General features: G+C 39.7%; 1 protein-coding gene across 5 annotated transcripts in view; it reads left to right on the top strand.

Annotated features, from left to right (window-relative positions):
- TRPM7 (transient receptor potential cation channel subfamily M member 7) overlaps window positions 1–17,344 on the top strand; it is a 130,598-nt gene that overhangs the window by 39,654 nt on the left and 73,600 nt on the right. For all 5 annotated transcript variants that reach the window (XM_030930713.1, XM_010356602.2, XM_010356603.2 and 2 more), the window contains 7 exons: window positions 1,304–1,502; window positions 7,554–7,767; window positions 9,087–9,211; window positions 10,716–10,887; window positions 14,042–14,216; window positions 15,581–15,704; window positions 17,113–17,185. In XM_030930713.1, coding sequence (XP_030786573.1) covers window positions 1,304–1,502; window positions 7,554–7,767; window positions 9,087–9,211; window positions 10,716–10,887; window positions 14,042–14,216; window positions 15,581–15,704; window positions 17,113–17,185 — 1,082 coding nt within the window. The remainder of the gene's footprint in view (window positions 1–1,303; window positions 1,503–7,553; window positions 7,768–9,086; window positions 9,212–10,715; window positions 10,888–14,041; window positions 14,217–15,580; window positions 15,705–17,112; window positions 17,186–17,344) is intronic.

The following is a 17,344-nucleotide window of genomic DNA, read 5'->3' as shown; positions in this document are numbered from 1 at the left end:
AGCTTTTAACTTTGCCTTAAGTAGTTATTTATTTATTTATTTATTTATTTTTTGGAGACCGAGTCTCACTCTTTCGCCCAGGCTGGAGTGCAGTGGCCCGATCTCTGCTCGCTGCAGTCTCTGCCTCCCAGGTTCAAGTGATTCTCCTGCCTCAGCCTCCCTAGTAGCTGGGATTACAGGTGTGTGCCACCATGCCCAGCTAATTTTTTGTATTTTTATTAGAGACGGGGTTTCACCATGTTGGCCAGGCTAGTCTCGAACTCCCGACCTCAGGTAATCTGCCCACCTCGGCCTCTCAAAGGGCTGGGATTACAGGTGTGAGCTACCGCGCCTGGCCAAGTAGTTATTCCACATGCTTAAGGAGGCCCTTCTGCAGATATTTGCAACTTTCTTGTTGTAGCTCCCTCCTCTTTTTGTTTTCTACCTCACAAACTCTAAGCTGCCTTGGCTTCTTCAAACTCTGATCTGATTTTAAGATTGTATCAAATCAGTGAGACTGCCCAGCTCCGTTAGATTCCTACTTTCGGTGTTACAGTTTAGTATGTACTTCTGGGTAGAATGCCATCCGTATTTGTACCCCAGCCTCAGACACCGTTGATCACCCTTTTGTCACTGTATAGATTAGTTCACATTTTCTTGAATTTTGTATACGTGGAATCATGTAAATATATAATCTTTGGTGTCTAGGTTCTTTTACTCAGTATGATGATTCTCTGTACCATTAGTGGTTCATTCATTTCTCTTTATTATTGGATGGTATTTCTTTTTCTTTTTTTTTTTTTTTTTGAGTTGGGGTCTTGCTTGCTCTGTCATCCAGGATGGAGTACAGTGGTGTGACCAAGGATGACTGCATCCTTGCTGGGCTCAGGCAAGCCTCTCACCTTAGTCTCCTGTGTAGCTGGGACTACAGGTGTATGCCACCACACTTGGCTAATTTTTAAAACTTTTTTGTCAAGTCAAGGTCTTGTCGTGTTTCTTAGGATGGTCTTGAACTTTTGACCTCGAGGTCCTCCAGCATTGGCTTCCCACAGTGCTGGAATTACCCACATGAGCCACACCCGGTGTAAATGCTATTCTGTTATATGTCTATACCATGTTTTATAGATGCCTCACGTTAAATTCAGATGATGGATTCATCTTAGACTAATTATACTATTTCAGTGCTATAATGAAGGTATTAATATATAGATATCCTAAAATCAAAAAGCTTTTTATACTATTTGTCAGTTCATTCATTTTTAATTTCATTTTTTCATTCTGATTTTTTGAAAGGTATTTTAATCATCTCACCTTTTTCTTTTAGGTGTTTTTGTGGTCGCTTGGTCAAGCAACATGCTTGTTTTACTGCAAGTCTTGCCATGAAATACTCAGATGTGAAATTGGGTGACCATTTTAATCAGGCAGTAGAAGAATGGTCTGTGGAAAAGCATACAGAACAGAGCCCAACGGATGCTTATGGAGTCATAAATTTTCAAGGGGGTTCTCATTCCTACAGAGCTAAGGTATGTCACATATTGGATTTTTCTTCATTTATGTTGTTATTTAAATAATAAACATCACAATTTGTGTAGCAACTTTGACAAAAAGTTTGTCTCAGTAATTTATTTGCATATTTTAAAGTACAAAGGTACATACAAATATAGAATTGTATCTTTCCGGTGGATTGAACCTTTCATCATTATAAAATGTATTTTGTTTCTTGTCATTTTTCTTGACATGGTTTGCTTTTTCTGGAATCAGTATAGTTAAGCCATCTTTCTTCCTTTTTGGTTTTAACCTTTTATGTTTAAGAGGTATCTTTTTTTTTTAAAAAAAGTTGTCTGCCGTGTATTTAAATTTAAATTTACCATTATGTTATTAGTTATCTATTTGTCTCACTTTTTTCTTTGTTCTGTTTTTTTTCTTGTATTATTTTGGATTAAGTATTTTTTTATTATTTCCTTACTCCTTTATTAGCATATTATTTATACAGTCATCCTTCACGGGGCTTGGTTCCAGGACTTCCCTCAGATACCAGAGTCTACAGATATCATAGTATGTGGATGTAATCTATGCACACCCTCTTACATAGTTTAAATCATCTCTAGATTCCTTATAATACCTAATATAGGCCAGGCACAGTGGCTCACGCCTATAATCCCAACACTTTTTAGAGGGTGGGAGGATGGCATGAGGCTGGGAGTTGGAGACCAGCCTAGGCAAAATAGTGAGACTCTATCTCTACTTAAAATAAAAAAATTAATAAAATGCCTGATACAACGTAAATAGTTGTTTAATTGCATTGTTTAAGGAATAATGACAAGTAAAGTCTATACATGTTTAGTATAGGCTCAGTTTTTTTTCTTGAATATATTTGATTCACCATTGGTTGAAACCATAAACGTGGATCCCACGGATACAAAAGGCCTACTACACATTCTTTTTCTATTCTTTCTTTCTTTTTTTTTTTTTTGAGATGGTATCTCACTCTTTTGCCCAGGCTGGAGTGCAGTGGTGTGATCTCGGCTCACTGCAACCCGCCTCCTGAGTTCAAGCGATTCACCTGCCTCAGCCTCCAGAGTAGCTGGGACTACAGGTGTGTGCCACCATGCCCAGCTAATTTTTTGTATTTTTAGTAGAGATGAGGTTTCATTGTGTTAGCCAGGATGGTCTCCATCTCCTGACCTCGTGATCCGCCTGCCTTGGCCTACTGCAGTGCTGGAATTTTAGGCATGAGCCACCATGCCCGGCCTCTTTTTCTATTCTTTAGAAAAAGAATATTATAGGTTGGGCGTGGTGGCTGATGCCTGAAATCCCAGCACTTGGGAGGCCAAGGCGGGTGGATCACCTGAGATCAGGAGTTCGAGATCAGCCTGGCCAACATAGTGAAACCCCATCTCTACTAAAAATACAAAAACTAGATGGGCATGGTGGCACGAGCCTGTAGTCCCAGCTACTTGGGAGGCTGAAGCAGGATAATCACCTAAACTTTGGAAGTGAAGGTTGCAGTGAACCGAGATGACGCCACTGCACTCCAGCCTGGGCGACAGAGCAAAACTCTGTCTCAAAAAAAGGAAAAAGAAAAATAATACTATAATAAATGTGATAAAATGCCTTTTTTTTTTTTTTTTTTTCTGAGACAGAGTCTTGCTCTGTCACCCAGGCTGGAGTGCAGTGGCGCGATCTTGGCTCACTGCAAGTTCCGCCTCCCGGGTTCATGCCATTCTCCTGACTCAGCCTCCTGAGGAGCTGGGACTACAGGCACCCGCCACCACACCCGGCTAATTTTTTGTATATTTAGTAGAGACAAGGTTTCACCGTATTAGGCAGAGTGGTCTCGATCTCCTGACCTCGTGATCCGCCCGCCTCGGCCTCCCAAAGTGCTGGGATTACAGGCGTGAGCCACTGTGCCTGGCCGATAAAATGCATTTTTTTAACTTGTTATGTGCAGTCACGCATCACTTAAGAATGGGGATATGTTCTCAGAGATGTGTTAAGCAATTTCGTTATGCTGGCACCATGGAGACCATGGAGTGTATTCAGACCTAGATGGTATAGTCTACTATATGCCTAGGCTATATGGTATAGCCTATTGTTTTTAGGCTATAAACCTCTATGGCATGTTATTGTACTAAATATGGTAGACAGGTGTAACACAGTGGGAAATATGTGTTTAAATATATCTAAACAAGAAACAGGTACAGAAGTATGGTATAATATTATGGAACCGGCTGGGTGCGGTAATCCCAGCACTTTGGGAGGCCGAGACGGGCGGATCACGAGGTCAGGAGATCGAGACCATCCTGGCTAACACGGTGAAACCCCGTCTCTACTAAAAAATACAAAAAAAAACTAGCCGGGCGACGTGGCGGGCGCCTGTAGCCCCAGCTACTCGGGAGGCTGAGGCAGGAGAATGGCGTGAACCCGGGAGGCGGAGCTTGCAGTGAGCCGAGATCCGGCCACAGCACTCCAGCCTGGGCGACAGAGCGAGACTCCGTCTCAAAAAAAAAAAAAAAAAAAAATTATGGAACCACTGCATGTATGCATGCAGTTTGTCATTAATCAAAATGTGTGGCACATGACTGTACTATAAATTAGTCCTTTACCACTTTTTCAACAATGCAGGCACCTTTGGAAGATTTGAAACTGCATTTATTTAAGACTTACGTGCTCTTGTCAGCATAAGTTTTAATTTTGTTTATTTTATACCCCTAAAATATAGTTATTATTTATTTAGATTTGAACATTTTAACCTTGGCGTGGTGGCTCATGCCTGTACTCCCAGCACTTTTGGAGGCCTAGGCAGGAGGATTACTTGAGTTCAGGACTTTGAGACCAGCTTGAGCAACATAGTGAGACCTTGTCTGTACTAAAATTCAAAAATATTAGCTAGGCATGGTGGTACACGCCTGTAGTCCCAGCTATTTGGGAGGCTGAAGCGGGAGGATCACTTGAGCCTAAGAAGTCGAGGCTGCAGTGAGCCCTGGACCATGTCACCAAACTCTAGCCTGGGCAACAGAGCCAGACCTTGCCTGTAAAACAAATAACAACAACAAAAACCATTTTAACCTCTACATTGTTCTGCCTGCCTCCGTGTTCTGATGAGAAAAAACTGTGCCAAACAGTGAGCTTATCATCTCTCCAAGTTTTTCTTTTCTCCTGGATCCCGATCCTACAAATTCTCACTGCGTTTGTACCCTGCTAGTGTCTTTTTTTTGCCCAAGCTGGAGTGCAGTGGCGCGATCTCAGCTCACTGCAACCTCCACCTCCTGGGTTCAAGAGCAAGAGGTTCTCCTGCTTCAGCCTCCCGAGTAGCTGGGATTACAGACAGGGTTTCACCATGTTGGCCAGGCTGGTCTGGAACTCTTGACCTCAAGTGATCCACCTGCCTCCGCCTCCACCTCCCAAAGTGTTAGGATTACAGGTGTGAGCCACCATGCTCGGCCACCTGCTCATGTCTTCATGCAGGTGTTCTTCTTTTTTCTAGTTTTTCTAGTTCTTGGGAGCAGAGTATGTCCAAACCAACCTAGCCTATCATTGTAGGAAGTGGAATTTCTCATTTATTTCTAATATAGTACTAAAAGCATTAACTTTAGACTGCTTCTCTAATGCTACTTTATGTGCCCAAATATAACAATGAGTTAAACAAAACTGATACGGAAAGACTTACTGTAGAACAAATCCGGCTGGGCGCGGTGGCTCATGCCTGTAATTCCAGCACTTTGGGAAGCCAAGGCGGATGGATCACCTGAGGTCAGGAGTTCAAGACCACCCTGACCAACATGGCAAAACCCTGTCTCTACTAAAAATACAAAAATTAGCTGGGGCTAGTGGTGCGTACCTGTGATCCCAGCTACTCTGCTTGGGAGGCTGAGGCAGGAGAATCTCTTGAACCCAGGAGGCATTCCAGCCTGGGCGACAGAGCGAGACTCTGTCAAAAAAACAAAACAAAACAAAAACAAACAAATCCTATTTACAAAACATTCTTTGTCTGATTTGGTAGCTTATGCCTGTAATCCCAGCACTTTGGGAGGCTGAGATGGGCAGATCACTTGAGCTCAGGAATTCAAGACCAACCTGGGCAACATGGTGAAACCCTGTGTCTACAAAAAATACAAAAAAAATTAGCCATGCTGGGTGCCATGTGTCTGTAATCCCAGTACTTTGACAGGCTGAGGTGGTCAGATCACTTGAGCCCAGGAGTTCAAGACCAGCCTGGGCAACATGGTGAAACCTTGTCTGTATAAAAAAATACAAAAAAAAAAAAAAAAAATTAGCCATCCAGGGTCCGTGTGTCTATAGTCCCAGCTGCTTGGGAGGCTGAGGTGGGAGGATGGCTTGAGCCTGGGAGGCAGAGGCTGCAGTGAGCTGAGGTGGCGCCACTGCACTCCAGCCTGGGCAACAGAACCTGACCGTGTCTCAAAAAAACAAAACAAAACCAAAGTATTCTTAAGGGACCCTGGAGTCTTCTACTCAGTTTTATGGAATTCTGGGATTTTTTTGGTTTCATTTCTTTTGCTTTTTTTTTGTTTTGAGACGCAGTTTCACTCTTGTTGCCCAGGCTGGAGTGCAATGGCGCAATCTCGGCTCCCTGCAACCTCTGTCTCCCGGGTTCAAGGGATTCTCTTGCCTCAGCCTCCCAAGTAGCTGGGATTACAAGCGCTCACACCTAGCTAATTTTTTGTATTTAGTAGAGATGGGGTGTCACCATGTTGGTCAGGCTGGTCTCGAACTCTTGACCTCAGGTGATCCACCTGCCTCGGCCTCCCAAAGTGCTGGGATTACAGGCGTGAGCCACTGTGCCTGGCCTCTTGGCTTCATTTGTTTGTCAGTACTGAGATTTTCAGTGGTGTTTGGTCTTTGTAAAGGAATGGGAAATACATCATTTTGCAAATAAGGTTTCTTATAGATGATTTTTAAATGTCTTAATGTCTGAATATTTGAAGTTTCTTATGAGCTACTTCATATATGTGCTTTAGGCCAAGAGAATGAATTAATGTGAGTATAGCAAGTATGTCTTGTGATATCACTTAAACAGGAAGTTAATTTTTAAAATCTTTCAAACCAGAAGAAGTTATTTCACACACAATAGCTTTTTTTTTTCTATTTTTCTTTTTTTTGTTTTTGAGATGGAGTCTCGCTCTGTTGCCCAGGCTGAAGTGTAGTGGCGCGATCTTGGCTCACTGCAAGTTCCGTCTCCCGGGTTCACGCCATTCTCCTGTCTCAGCCTACCGAGTAGCTGGGACCACAGGCGCCCACCACCACACCTGGCTAATTTTTTCCATGTTTTAGTAGAGATGGGGTTTCACTGTGCTAGCCAGGATGGTCTTGATCTCCTGACCTCATGATCCGCCTGCCTCGGCCTCCCAAAGTGCTGGGATTACAGGCATGAGCCATCGCGCCCGGCCTTTTTTTTCTATAGAAAGATGTTTTCAAAAATTAAACTGGAGAATCCATCCGAACACCATGAAATGTTGATTATGATTTTCTGATTATTTCTCAGTCCGATCAAATCCAGTTAATTACAGCAAAGAAAATAATCATCTATATTAAATGTATCTTTTTAAATTTTACTCCATAGTCGCAGTTCGTTATTTGGACTAGATCATTGCCAAACCAGATAATTCAGTATTTGTCTCTCTTCGTAGCAAGAGCCTTAGAAGCCTCCATTTTTTTCTCCCATAATTCCCTTCTTTTCCTTTTCCGGTCCTCTTCAGCCAGTCTTAATGCTTCTCACTCACTGTGTAGTCATAGTTAAAGAAGGCAATAAATACTGCAGGTACCTTGGTAAATTGGGTCAGTGGTAATTGAGTTTAAACGGAAAGAGTAACATATGTGTCTAAATGTTTAAAAGTTAGTTTTACTATTTCTTTAGATCTCACAGAATTATTTTTTTCAACTTTAAAATCATTTGCTATTGCTTATTCCTTGGAGTATAAATACATTGAAAATAGCCTGTGAAATCTCTTTTTACATAATCTGATTCATATATAATTTTCCAAAGTCATATAATGTCACATTATGAAACCTGTGAACATATTCAATTATTTTGGCCTTTTAAAATCTTTTTCTAGTATGTTAGGCTATCATATGACACCAAACCTGAAGTCATTCTGCAACTTCTGCTTAAAGAATGGCAAATGGAATTACCCAAACTTGTTATCTCTGTACATGGGGGCATGCAGAAATTTGAGCTTCACCCACGAATCAAGCAGTTGCTTGGAAAAGGTCTTATTAAAGCTGCAGTTACAACCGGAGCCTGGATTTTAACTGGAGGAGTAAACACAGGTAATGTGATGATTATACCAATTTTATTTAGTGTGTTTTATTTTTTATTTATTTATTTATTTTTTTGAGACAGACTCTCACTTGTTGCCAGGCTGGAGTGCAGTGGCACAGTCTCAGCTCACGGCAACCTCTGCCTCCCAGTACAGTAATATTTTGAGGTATTATCACATATATAAAGGCCCTGTCTCCAACCACAGTCATATTTTGTGGTATTGGAAGTTAGGGGACACAATTCAGCCCATAAGAAGTAATAATGGGCCAGGCATGGTGGTTCATGCCTATAATCCCAGCACTTTGGGGGGCTGAGGTGGGAGAATTACTTGAGCCTGGGAGTTCAAAACTAGCCTGGGCAACATGGTAAGACACTTTCTACAAAAAAAAAAAAAAAAAATTAGCCAGGCATGGTGGTATGTGCCTACCATCCTAGCTACTTGGGAGGCTGAAGTGGGAGGATCACTTGAGCCCAGGAGGTCAGGGTTGCAGTGAGCCAAGCCATGATCACACCACTACAGTCCAGCCTGGGCAATGGAGTGAGACCCTGACTCCCTCCCTAAAAAAAAGAAGTGATAATGAGGAGTTATATGCTCTTTGGAACTGCCTTTTATACTTTTCTCTCTCATTTTTGACCGAAGTAGACTTTCGTCATTGTTTATTCTGTGTGTGTGTGTGTGTGTGTGTGTGTGTGTGTGTGTGTGTGTGTTTTGCGTATGGTCCTGTGCCACGGAGCTGCATTCTTAATTTTTTCTAAATGATGTGTAGAGCAGTAATAAAAAACCTACTGTTACTTAGAGGAGAAATGCAAAAACGGACTAGACCTAGTAACATTAAAAAAGTGTTGTATGTGTTTCTGGCATTTGTAGTGATTTGATATTGTGGGGTTTAGTGGTTTTTGTTCCTTTTTGGTCCTTGTGTATTCTTTTGTAGGTTTGGCTATGACCTTGTTTTAAGTTTGTTATGACTTTGTTGCGTTATATCTTGTATGTGTAAAGAAATATATCACATATTACAGTGTTACAGATTGAGCACAGGATTGTTCTGAACACAATAAAGACTGTAATCCCAGACCTTTGAGAGGCTGAGGCATGAGCCCAAGAGTTCAAGACCTGCCTGTCTCTACCAAAAAAAAAAAAAAATTAGCCGATTGTCTTAGCATGCACCTGTAGTCCCACCTATTGGGGAGGCTCACAAGGGAGGATCGCTTGAGTCTAGGAGTTTGAGGCTGCAGTGAGCTGTCTCATTGCACCACTGCACTGTTTCCTGGGTGACCCTGTCTTTAAGAAAATAAAAAAACAAAATGAGTAAACTTTTTTTATGAGCAGGTGTGGCAAAACATGTTGGAGATGCCCTCAAAGAACATGCTTCCAGATCATCTCGAAAGATTTGCACTATCGGAATAGCTCCATGGGGAGTGATTGAAAACAGAAATGATCTTGTTGGGAGAGATGTAAGAATTATTTTTAAAATGTCTTATGTTTGAAATTATATATAAACAAAATTATAGAAAGAATAGTGCCAGTTTAAAATATTCATGATTATATTATACTTTTCAAATTAAGTTTAAAAGGTATTTTCCTGAGGTTTACTTCTGATTTTTTTGAAAATGAATAAATATAAATAATTCATAACTATAAATAAGTTCATAAATATAAATGCTGTTATAGTGTTGGCACATTTTGCTTTCAGTCTTTTATGTATAAAATTATTTCACATTTTCCATATATGCTAGTCTTTGTAATTAATTTTTAATGACTACGTGACATGAGAATTAATTTATTCTCACTAAGAATAGGGAATAGGAGTTAAATCCTAGTGTTTTGTTTGAATAGGTTAAAGACTTGTGAATTGGTTATAGATATTTATCAAGACTGTTAAAAAGAATTACTGGCTGGGTGCAGTGGCTCATGCGTGTAATCCCAGCACTTTGGAGGCCGAGGTGGGCCAATCGCTGGAGATCAGGAGTTCGAGACCAGCCTGGCCAACATGGTGAAACCCCATCTCTACTACAAATACAAAAATTAACTGGATGTGGTGGCCTTTACCACCTAGCTACTTGGGAGGGTGAGGCGGGAGAATTGCTTGAAACTGGGAGGCAGAGGTTGCAGTGAGCCGAGATTGCCCCACTGCATTCCAGCCTAGGTGACAAAACATAACTCCATCTCATACATGCATGCATGCATACATACATACATACATACATACATAAAATTACTGAATTATAATGATCACTTTCAAGTGTTATTAAATTTCTAATGTCAGTTTTAAAGAGTCTACTCGTGGCTAAATTTGATATTTTATTGTTTTTTACCGTGTCTTTTGTTTTTTTTTTTTGAGTTGGAGTTTTGCTCTTGTTGCCCAGGCTGGAGTGCAGTGGTGCGATCTGGGCTCACTGCAACTTCCACCTTCTGGGTTCAAGTGATTCTCCTGCCTCAGCCTCCTTAGTAGCTAGGATTACAGGCACCCGCCACTACGCCTGACTAATTTTTGTAGTTTTTAGTAGAGACGGGGGTTTCACTGTTGGCCAGGCTGGTCTTGAACTCCTGACCTCAGGTAATCCACCCGCCTCGGCCTCCCAAAGTGCTGGGATTACAGGCATGGGTCACTGTGCCTGGCCACAATATCTTTTATATGTTGTAGTTTATTCACTTAATAATCTGATAATAGTTTGTTTGCACTATTTACTTATTTACTGCTTCTGTCTTTGCATGTGATGATGAAATACGTAATTCCGCAGTATGGGTCAAGATATAATCACGTATTTCAACCCATTATTGATTAATCTTCAGCTGCTTAAAAGCTTATGCTTTTTGATACATTCTCTATGATTTCGTATTTCTGCGTATAAAATAGAATTTCACTTCTTTCTTGCCTTTACGGATTATTTCAAAATTTATTTTACATCATATTGTATTTAATCCTGCTCACTAACTCTTTTGTTTGCTATTGTTTAGGTGGTTGCTCCTTATCAAACCTTACTGAACCCCCTGAGCAAGTTGAATGTTTTGAATAATCTACATTCCCATTTTATATTGGTGGATGATGGCACTGTTGGGAAGTATGGGGCAGAAGTCAGACTGAGAAGAGAACTTGAAAAAACTATTAATCAGCAAAGAATTCATGCTAGTAAGTGAATTCATAAATTTGTTATTGTTGAAATTGTTCTGGGCTATACTAATAGCTAAATTCAAAGAAGGTAGAATGTTCTTTGAAGTGCTCTTTCTTACATAGCGAGATAACATGTGAAACAACCAACAGTGGTTAATCTTAGACAAAATGATAAGACCAAGGAAAAGAGGTCAGAATTGGGTACTCGGTTATAAAGGCTAAAACCAAAAAAGGTTCATTGGAAGTTCTGTTATTGCAATTCCATTTCAGCCCAAGGAATTCATAAATATTCCTTTTTTTCTTTTTTGAGACGGAGTCTTGCTCTGTCCCCCAGGCTGGAGTACAGTGGCGTGATCTTGGCTCACTGCAAGCTCTGTCTCCCAGGTTCACGCCATTCTCCTGCCTCAGCCTCCAGGGTAGCTGGGACTACAGGTGCCCGCCTCCACACCTGGCTAATTTTTTGTATTTTTAGTAGAGACGGGGTTTCACTGTGTTAGCCAGGATGGTCTTGATCTCCTGACTTCATGATCTGCCCATCTCGGCTTCCCAAAGTGCTGGGATTACAGACGTGAACCAATACGCCTGGCCCATAAATATTCTTAACGTGTGATTTATTCCAATACATGGCTGTGAAATTCAAAATTGAAAACTAAAAGGGAAAAAAATCACTGAAAGAAATAAATCAGCTTAAAATTTATGAAATGAGTATCACTGTTTGGCTAAATGTGTCTTAAAAATTGTATTCCTGGGACTGATTTTCCTTTCTAACCATGTCTGAATTTTCCGGTTCAACATCTACATTTTTATTTCAAATAAAGGAAAATTTGTAACCTAAGGACCCCAAGAAGTTGAGCTCTGTGACAAAGTGAAATAGAAATTAAAAAACTACAGAACAGTGTTTATAGATTATGGTGGAGTCAAAGCTTTTGCTAAAAGTTAAGAATGGGCTGGGCATGGTGGCTCACGCCTGTAATCACAGCACTTTGGGCGGCCGAGGTGGGTGGATTACCTGAGGTCGAGAGTGCTAGACCAGCCTGACCAATATGGTGAAACCCTGTCTCTCCTAGAAATACAAAAATTAGTCGAGTATGGTGGTGTGCGCTTGTAGTCCCAGCTTCTTGGGAGGCTGAGACAGGATAATTGTTTGAGTCCAGTAGGCGGAGACTGCAGTGAGCTGAGATCACGTCACTGAATTCCAGCCTGAGTGACAGAGCAAGTCTCCATCTCAAAAAAAAAAAAAAAAAAGTTAAGAATTGTTTATAGTCCTATAGTTACCTTTTGTTTTTTTCTTTTTCTCAGTGCACCACAAGTTACTGTAAAAGCAAAAATTCGTATTCTTCACTAATTTTTTTCTGTTGCTCTTCTAGAGATCTTGGAATTTTATTGATGAGTTCCAGTTATGTAATACTGTCATCAATTTCTTCTTTAATTTTTTATTTTTTTTATTTTTTTTGAGTTAAAGTCTTGCACTGTTGCCCTGGCTGTTGTGCAGTGGCCCGATCTCAGCTCACTGCAACCTCCGCCTCCTAGGTTCAAGCGATTCTTGTGCCCCAGGCTCCAGAGTAGCTAGGATTACAGGTACTCCCCACCATGCCCAGCTAATTTTTTGTATTGTTGGTAGAGAGGGGGTTTCACTATGTTGGCCAGACTGTTCTTGATCGCCTGACCTCATGATCCGCCCACCTCGGCCTCCTGAAGTGCTGGAATTACAGGCATGAGCCACTGCACCCAGCCGTCCTTTTTTTTTTTTTTTTTTTTGAGACGGTCTTGCTCTGTCGCCCAGGCTGGAGTACAGCAGCCTGATCTCGGCTCACTGCAACCTTCGCCTTCTGGGTTCAAGCGATTCTCCTGCCTCAGCCTCCCGAGTAGCTGGGACTTCAGGCGCTTGCCACTATGCCCGGCTACTTTTTTGTATTTTTAGTATAAATGGAGTTTCACTGAGTTAGCCAGGATGGTCTCCATCTCCTGACCTCATGATCTGCCCGTGTTGGCCTTCCAAAGTGCTGGGATTACAGACATGAGCCATTTCTTTTTTCTTTTTTACAAACCTTTCATGTGGCGTCATTAATTTTATTTATTTATTTATTTATTTGTGTGATGGAGTCTCACTCTGTCTCCGGACTGGAGTGCAGTGGCATGATCTTGGCTCACTGCAGCCTCTGCCTCCTGGGTTCAGGTGATTGTCCTGCCTCAGCCTCCCGAGTAGCTGGGACTACAGGCACGTGCCACCACGCCTGACTAATTTTTTGTATTTTTAGTAGAGACAGAGTTTCACTGTGTTAGCAGGATGGTCTGGATCATCTCCTGACCTGGTGATCCGCCTGCTTTGGCCTCCTGAAGTGCTGGGATTACAGGCATGAGCCACTGCACCTGGCCAAGACTATCATTAATTTCTATTTTAATGTCTTATTTGGAATCAGAAATATATGTTTTAAAAACGAATAAAAATCCATGTGAGAAGTTCAACTAATGTATTAAAAAGCAAACTAAAAAATTAGTGTTTTACATTTCTCATCAAGAGCTCAATAAAATATGGAAAACAAATTTGTACTTTTAAGTAGTGAATATATACATTATTTGATGTCTATTATATATTGGATTTTCTATTTTTGTCATTTAGAGAACAACCTTTAAGATAGTGACAAAGTGGCCGGGCGCGGTGGCTCAAGCCTGTAATCCCAGCACTTTGGGAGGCCGAGACGGGCGGATCACGAGGTCAGGAGATCGAGACCATCCTGGCTAACACGGTGAAACCCCGTCTCTACTAAAAGATACAAAAAACTAGCCGGGCGAGGTGGCGGGCGCCTGTAGTCCCAGCTACTCGGGAGCCTGAGGCAGGAGAATGGTGTAAACCCGGGAGGCAGAGCTTGCAGTGAGCTGAGATTGTGCCACTGCACTCCAGCCTGGGCGACAGAGCGAGACTCCGTCTCAAAAAAAAAAAAAAAGATAGTGACAAAGTATTCATTATTTAATGTAGTTATGTGAACTGATATCAAGTGGTGTGCTGAAAGTCAAGTCAACATAGTCTTAGAAATTATGTTTTTACTTTTTATTTTAATTTTTTTTTCAGTAAAATCTGAAATTAGAGTATTGTATTTTGCCTAATTTTTTTTCTTGGAAAGAAACTTGCTTGTGATTAAATAATTTTTTAATTTAACTTTGCTCTTTTTAGGGATTGGCCAAGGTGTCCCTGTGGTGGCACTTATATTTGAGGGTGGGCCAAATGTTATCCTCACAGTTCTTGAATATCTTCAGGAAAGCCCCCCTGTTCCAGTAGTTGTATGTGAAGGAACAGGCAGAGCTGCAGATCTACTAGCATATATTCATAAACAAACAGAAGAAGGAGGGTAAGTGTATGACAACATTTTAATTTAATTAACTAATTAATTAATTAATTTATTTATGATACGAAGTCTTGCTCTATCTCCCAGCCTGGATGGAGTGCAATGGTGCAGTCTTGGTATACTACAACCTCCGCCTCCCAGGTTTAAGCGATTCTCCTGCCACAGCCTCCCAAGTAGCTGGGATTACATGCATGAACTACCATGTCTGGCTAATTTTTGTATTTTTTTTTAGTAGAGATGGGGTTTCACTGTCTTGGCCAGGCTAGTCTTGAACTCCTGACCTCAAGTGATCCACCCACCTCAGCCTCCCAAAGTGCTGGGATTACAGGCGTGAGCCACCGTGCCTGGCCCATTTTAATTAATTTATTAAAGTGGCTTGTGGTATTTAGAATACAGTGTTGGATTCCTTCCTGTGTTTTATGAACATGAAAATTTTAAGTTTAATATCTTTGTTAAGCGTTGAGGAAATAGCGTGACTCATATGTTATTGGAAGAAATTAAAACCATCTTCATGGAACACAATTTTGTAAGATCTATCAAACCTAGAGGCACTTATCTTTTAACCTAGTAGTTTCATTTCTGGGAATTGTTCCTACAGGTGTACATCTGTGAAATAATGTATGTATAAAGCTACTCATTACGGGGTTCTTTGTAAAAGATTGAAACAAAATAGAACATGAGAAGACTAGATTAGTTATGGTGTAGCTGTACAAAGAAATGGTTTATAGCTGAGTAAGGATGGTTTTGAGGAGATTACCAAAATATGTATATGCAAAAAGGAAGGTGCAGAGAAGCATATATATTGTGCCACTGTTTTATAGAATAAAAGGAGAGGGGATAATTATTTGTATATGCAGAAAGATATCTTGGAAAGTTATATAAGTAAATGATTCCTGAAAATAGTTGTGATAGAACTGGGCAGATGAAAGACAGTGGGAAGGAGACTTTCACTATTAATTTTAATATTTTAGCATTTTATATTTTCTGCTATATTTTTGAGCCATGAAAATGTATTAAGTATTCAAAAAAGAAAAATGTGAGTGCCTATGTTTAAGAACATCGTGGTGGAATATTAGTTTATACATCATAATATCTTCAAATTTTTATAAAATATCTTATGTGAGTACATATACTTTTTGATAAAATTCACAAAGTAATTCAAAGAGAAAAATCACTCCATTTCATTTATTTTCCTTCTAAGATTTGTGTTGGGAGTCTCATGAAGGAGAAAATAATCCCACCCGAGGTGAAGTATGTAATGTTAATACATTGTTTTCAAAGGTCTTACATGAATCTACCTGTACTTCATGTTGATCTTACAAATAATGGAAGATGAAATCAGTGAATTATGTTTCCTTTTATTCCAGGAATCTTCCTGATGCAGCAGAGCCTGATATTATTTCCACTATCAAAAAAACATTTAACTTTGGCCAGAATGAAGCAGTTCATTTATTTCAAACACTGATGGAGTGCATGAAAAGAAAGGAGCTTGTGAGTGGATTTCAGCTGATAGGCCTTTTTTCTTTCATTCAAAATACATTCTAAATTTGTGAAATACGTTTGTTTTTATTTGGATTTTAAACTTTGAAATCTTTATTAACTGTAAAAATATGTCATTTATTGGTCTGTTCAAGTTGAGAGGTATCATAGAAGGAGGCCTGTAGATTTTTATACGGTATTGAGACTGTGTATTTGTGCTTCTGTTTTAGGAAAAGTTTTAGGAAAAGTAACTAGGTCTCAACAGATAATGTTCGGTACCAAGGAAGAACTATAAAGAGTTGTTTATGGTTTCTGTAATAAAATATTTTGAAAAAAATTTTTAATGTGCTTAAGCCTATTAAATTAAAGATCAGTGCTGCTTTGTTTCAGTCATGTAAACATGGGCTTAAGTTTTCAGAGATAAAATTTTTTAGCAAGCCTATAAATAGATACATAACATGATTTGATTTGCTGTATTTTTCATTGCAAGTTTTTGTAAACTATGAAATAAAGTTGGCCAAAAATTTTGTATTGCGGTTATAATAATGTTTTACTTTCTTTTCTTTGTTTTCTTTGTTTGTTTGTTTGTTTTTTGGTTTTTGGTTTTTTGAGACAGAGTCTTGCTCCATTGCTCAAGCTGGAGTGCTGTGGTGCAATCTCAGCTCACTGCAACCTCCATCTCCCGGGTGCAAGCGATTCTCTCCCGCCTCAGCCTCCCAAGTAGCTGGGACTACAGGCATACACCATCATGCCTGGCTAATTTTTGTATTTTCCCTAGAGACGGTGTTTCACTGTGTTGGCCAGGTTGGTCTCAAACTCCCAACCTCAGGTGATCCACCCACTTTGGTCTCCCAAATTGCTGGGATTACAAGCATGAGCCATGGGCCTGGCCATCTTTCACTTTATGAAAAATGTTATTAAATTACAATTTCTGAAATGGTGCTATGTTTCAAGTAATTTAAGGACGTTTATAGTAAAAAGACTGACCAAAACAAACATTTATCTTTCAAGAATACATACATTGTGTGAACATGCAAATGTTCATTCTGTGGAAGGAACTGTAGGATTTATTTACCCTGATAAAGAATCTATAACCTCAGCCCCTAAATTTCTTACTTTAGTAAGGGCCATAAGATAGGTCAGAATATCATATGAAAGCAAATATTTTTAGTATTTTTGCCATTTTATTTGGTAAATGATAAAGTTTTTTAAATTTTTTGGTTTTTTTGGTTGAAATAAAGTTACTAACTGTATACATAAATATATTATGTGTATGTATGTTTATGTATACATAATACATAGATTCCTAGATGCATATATATGTATTTTGCCCCCCCATAGAGTTTGATATTACTGGGTCTTATGATGCCTTTGTTTTAAAAATATAAAGGCATAATGTTATGAATTTATCTTTATATAGATCACTGTTTTCCATATTGGGTCAGATGAACATCAAGATATAGATGTAGCAATACTTACTGCACTGCTTAAAGGTAAGCCTCTAAGAACTTTTTTATTTGTAAAACCTTTTATTTATTTTATGTATGGATGTGTGTGTGTGTATGTGTATATGTGTATGTTTGTAAAATATAGAAGCATTTAACATGGCTAAATACTTGCAAAGTGAATTTTCAGTCATTTTTCTTTGTGAA

This window comes from Rhinopithecus roxellana, chromosome 5 (genome assembly GCF_007565055.1).
Source record: "Rhinopithecus roxellana isolate Shanxi Qingling chromosome 5, ASM756505v1, whole genome shotgun sequence".
In the NCBI taxonomy this organism is placed as follows: Eukaryota; Metazoa; Chordata; class Mammalia; order Primates; family Cercopithecidae; genus Rhinopithecus; species Rhinopithecus roxellana.
This window is presented reverse-complemented; position numbering and strand designations above follow the sequence as displayed.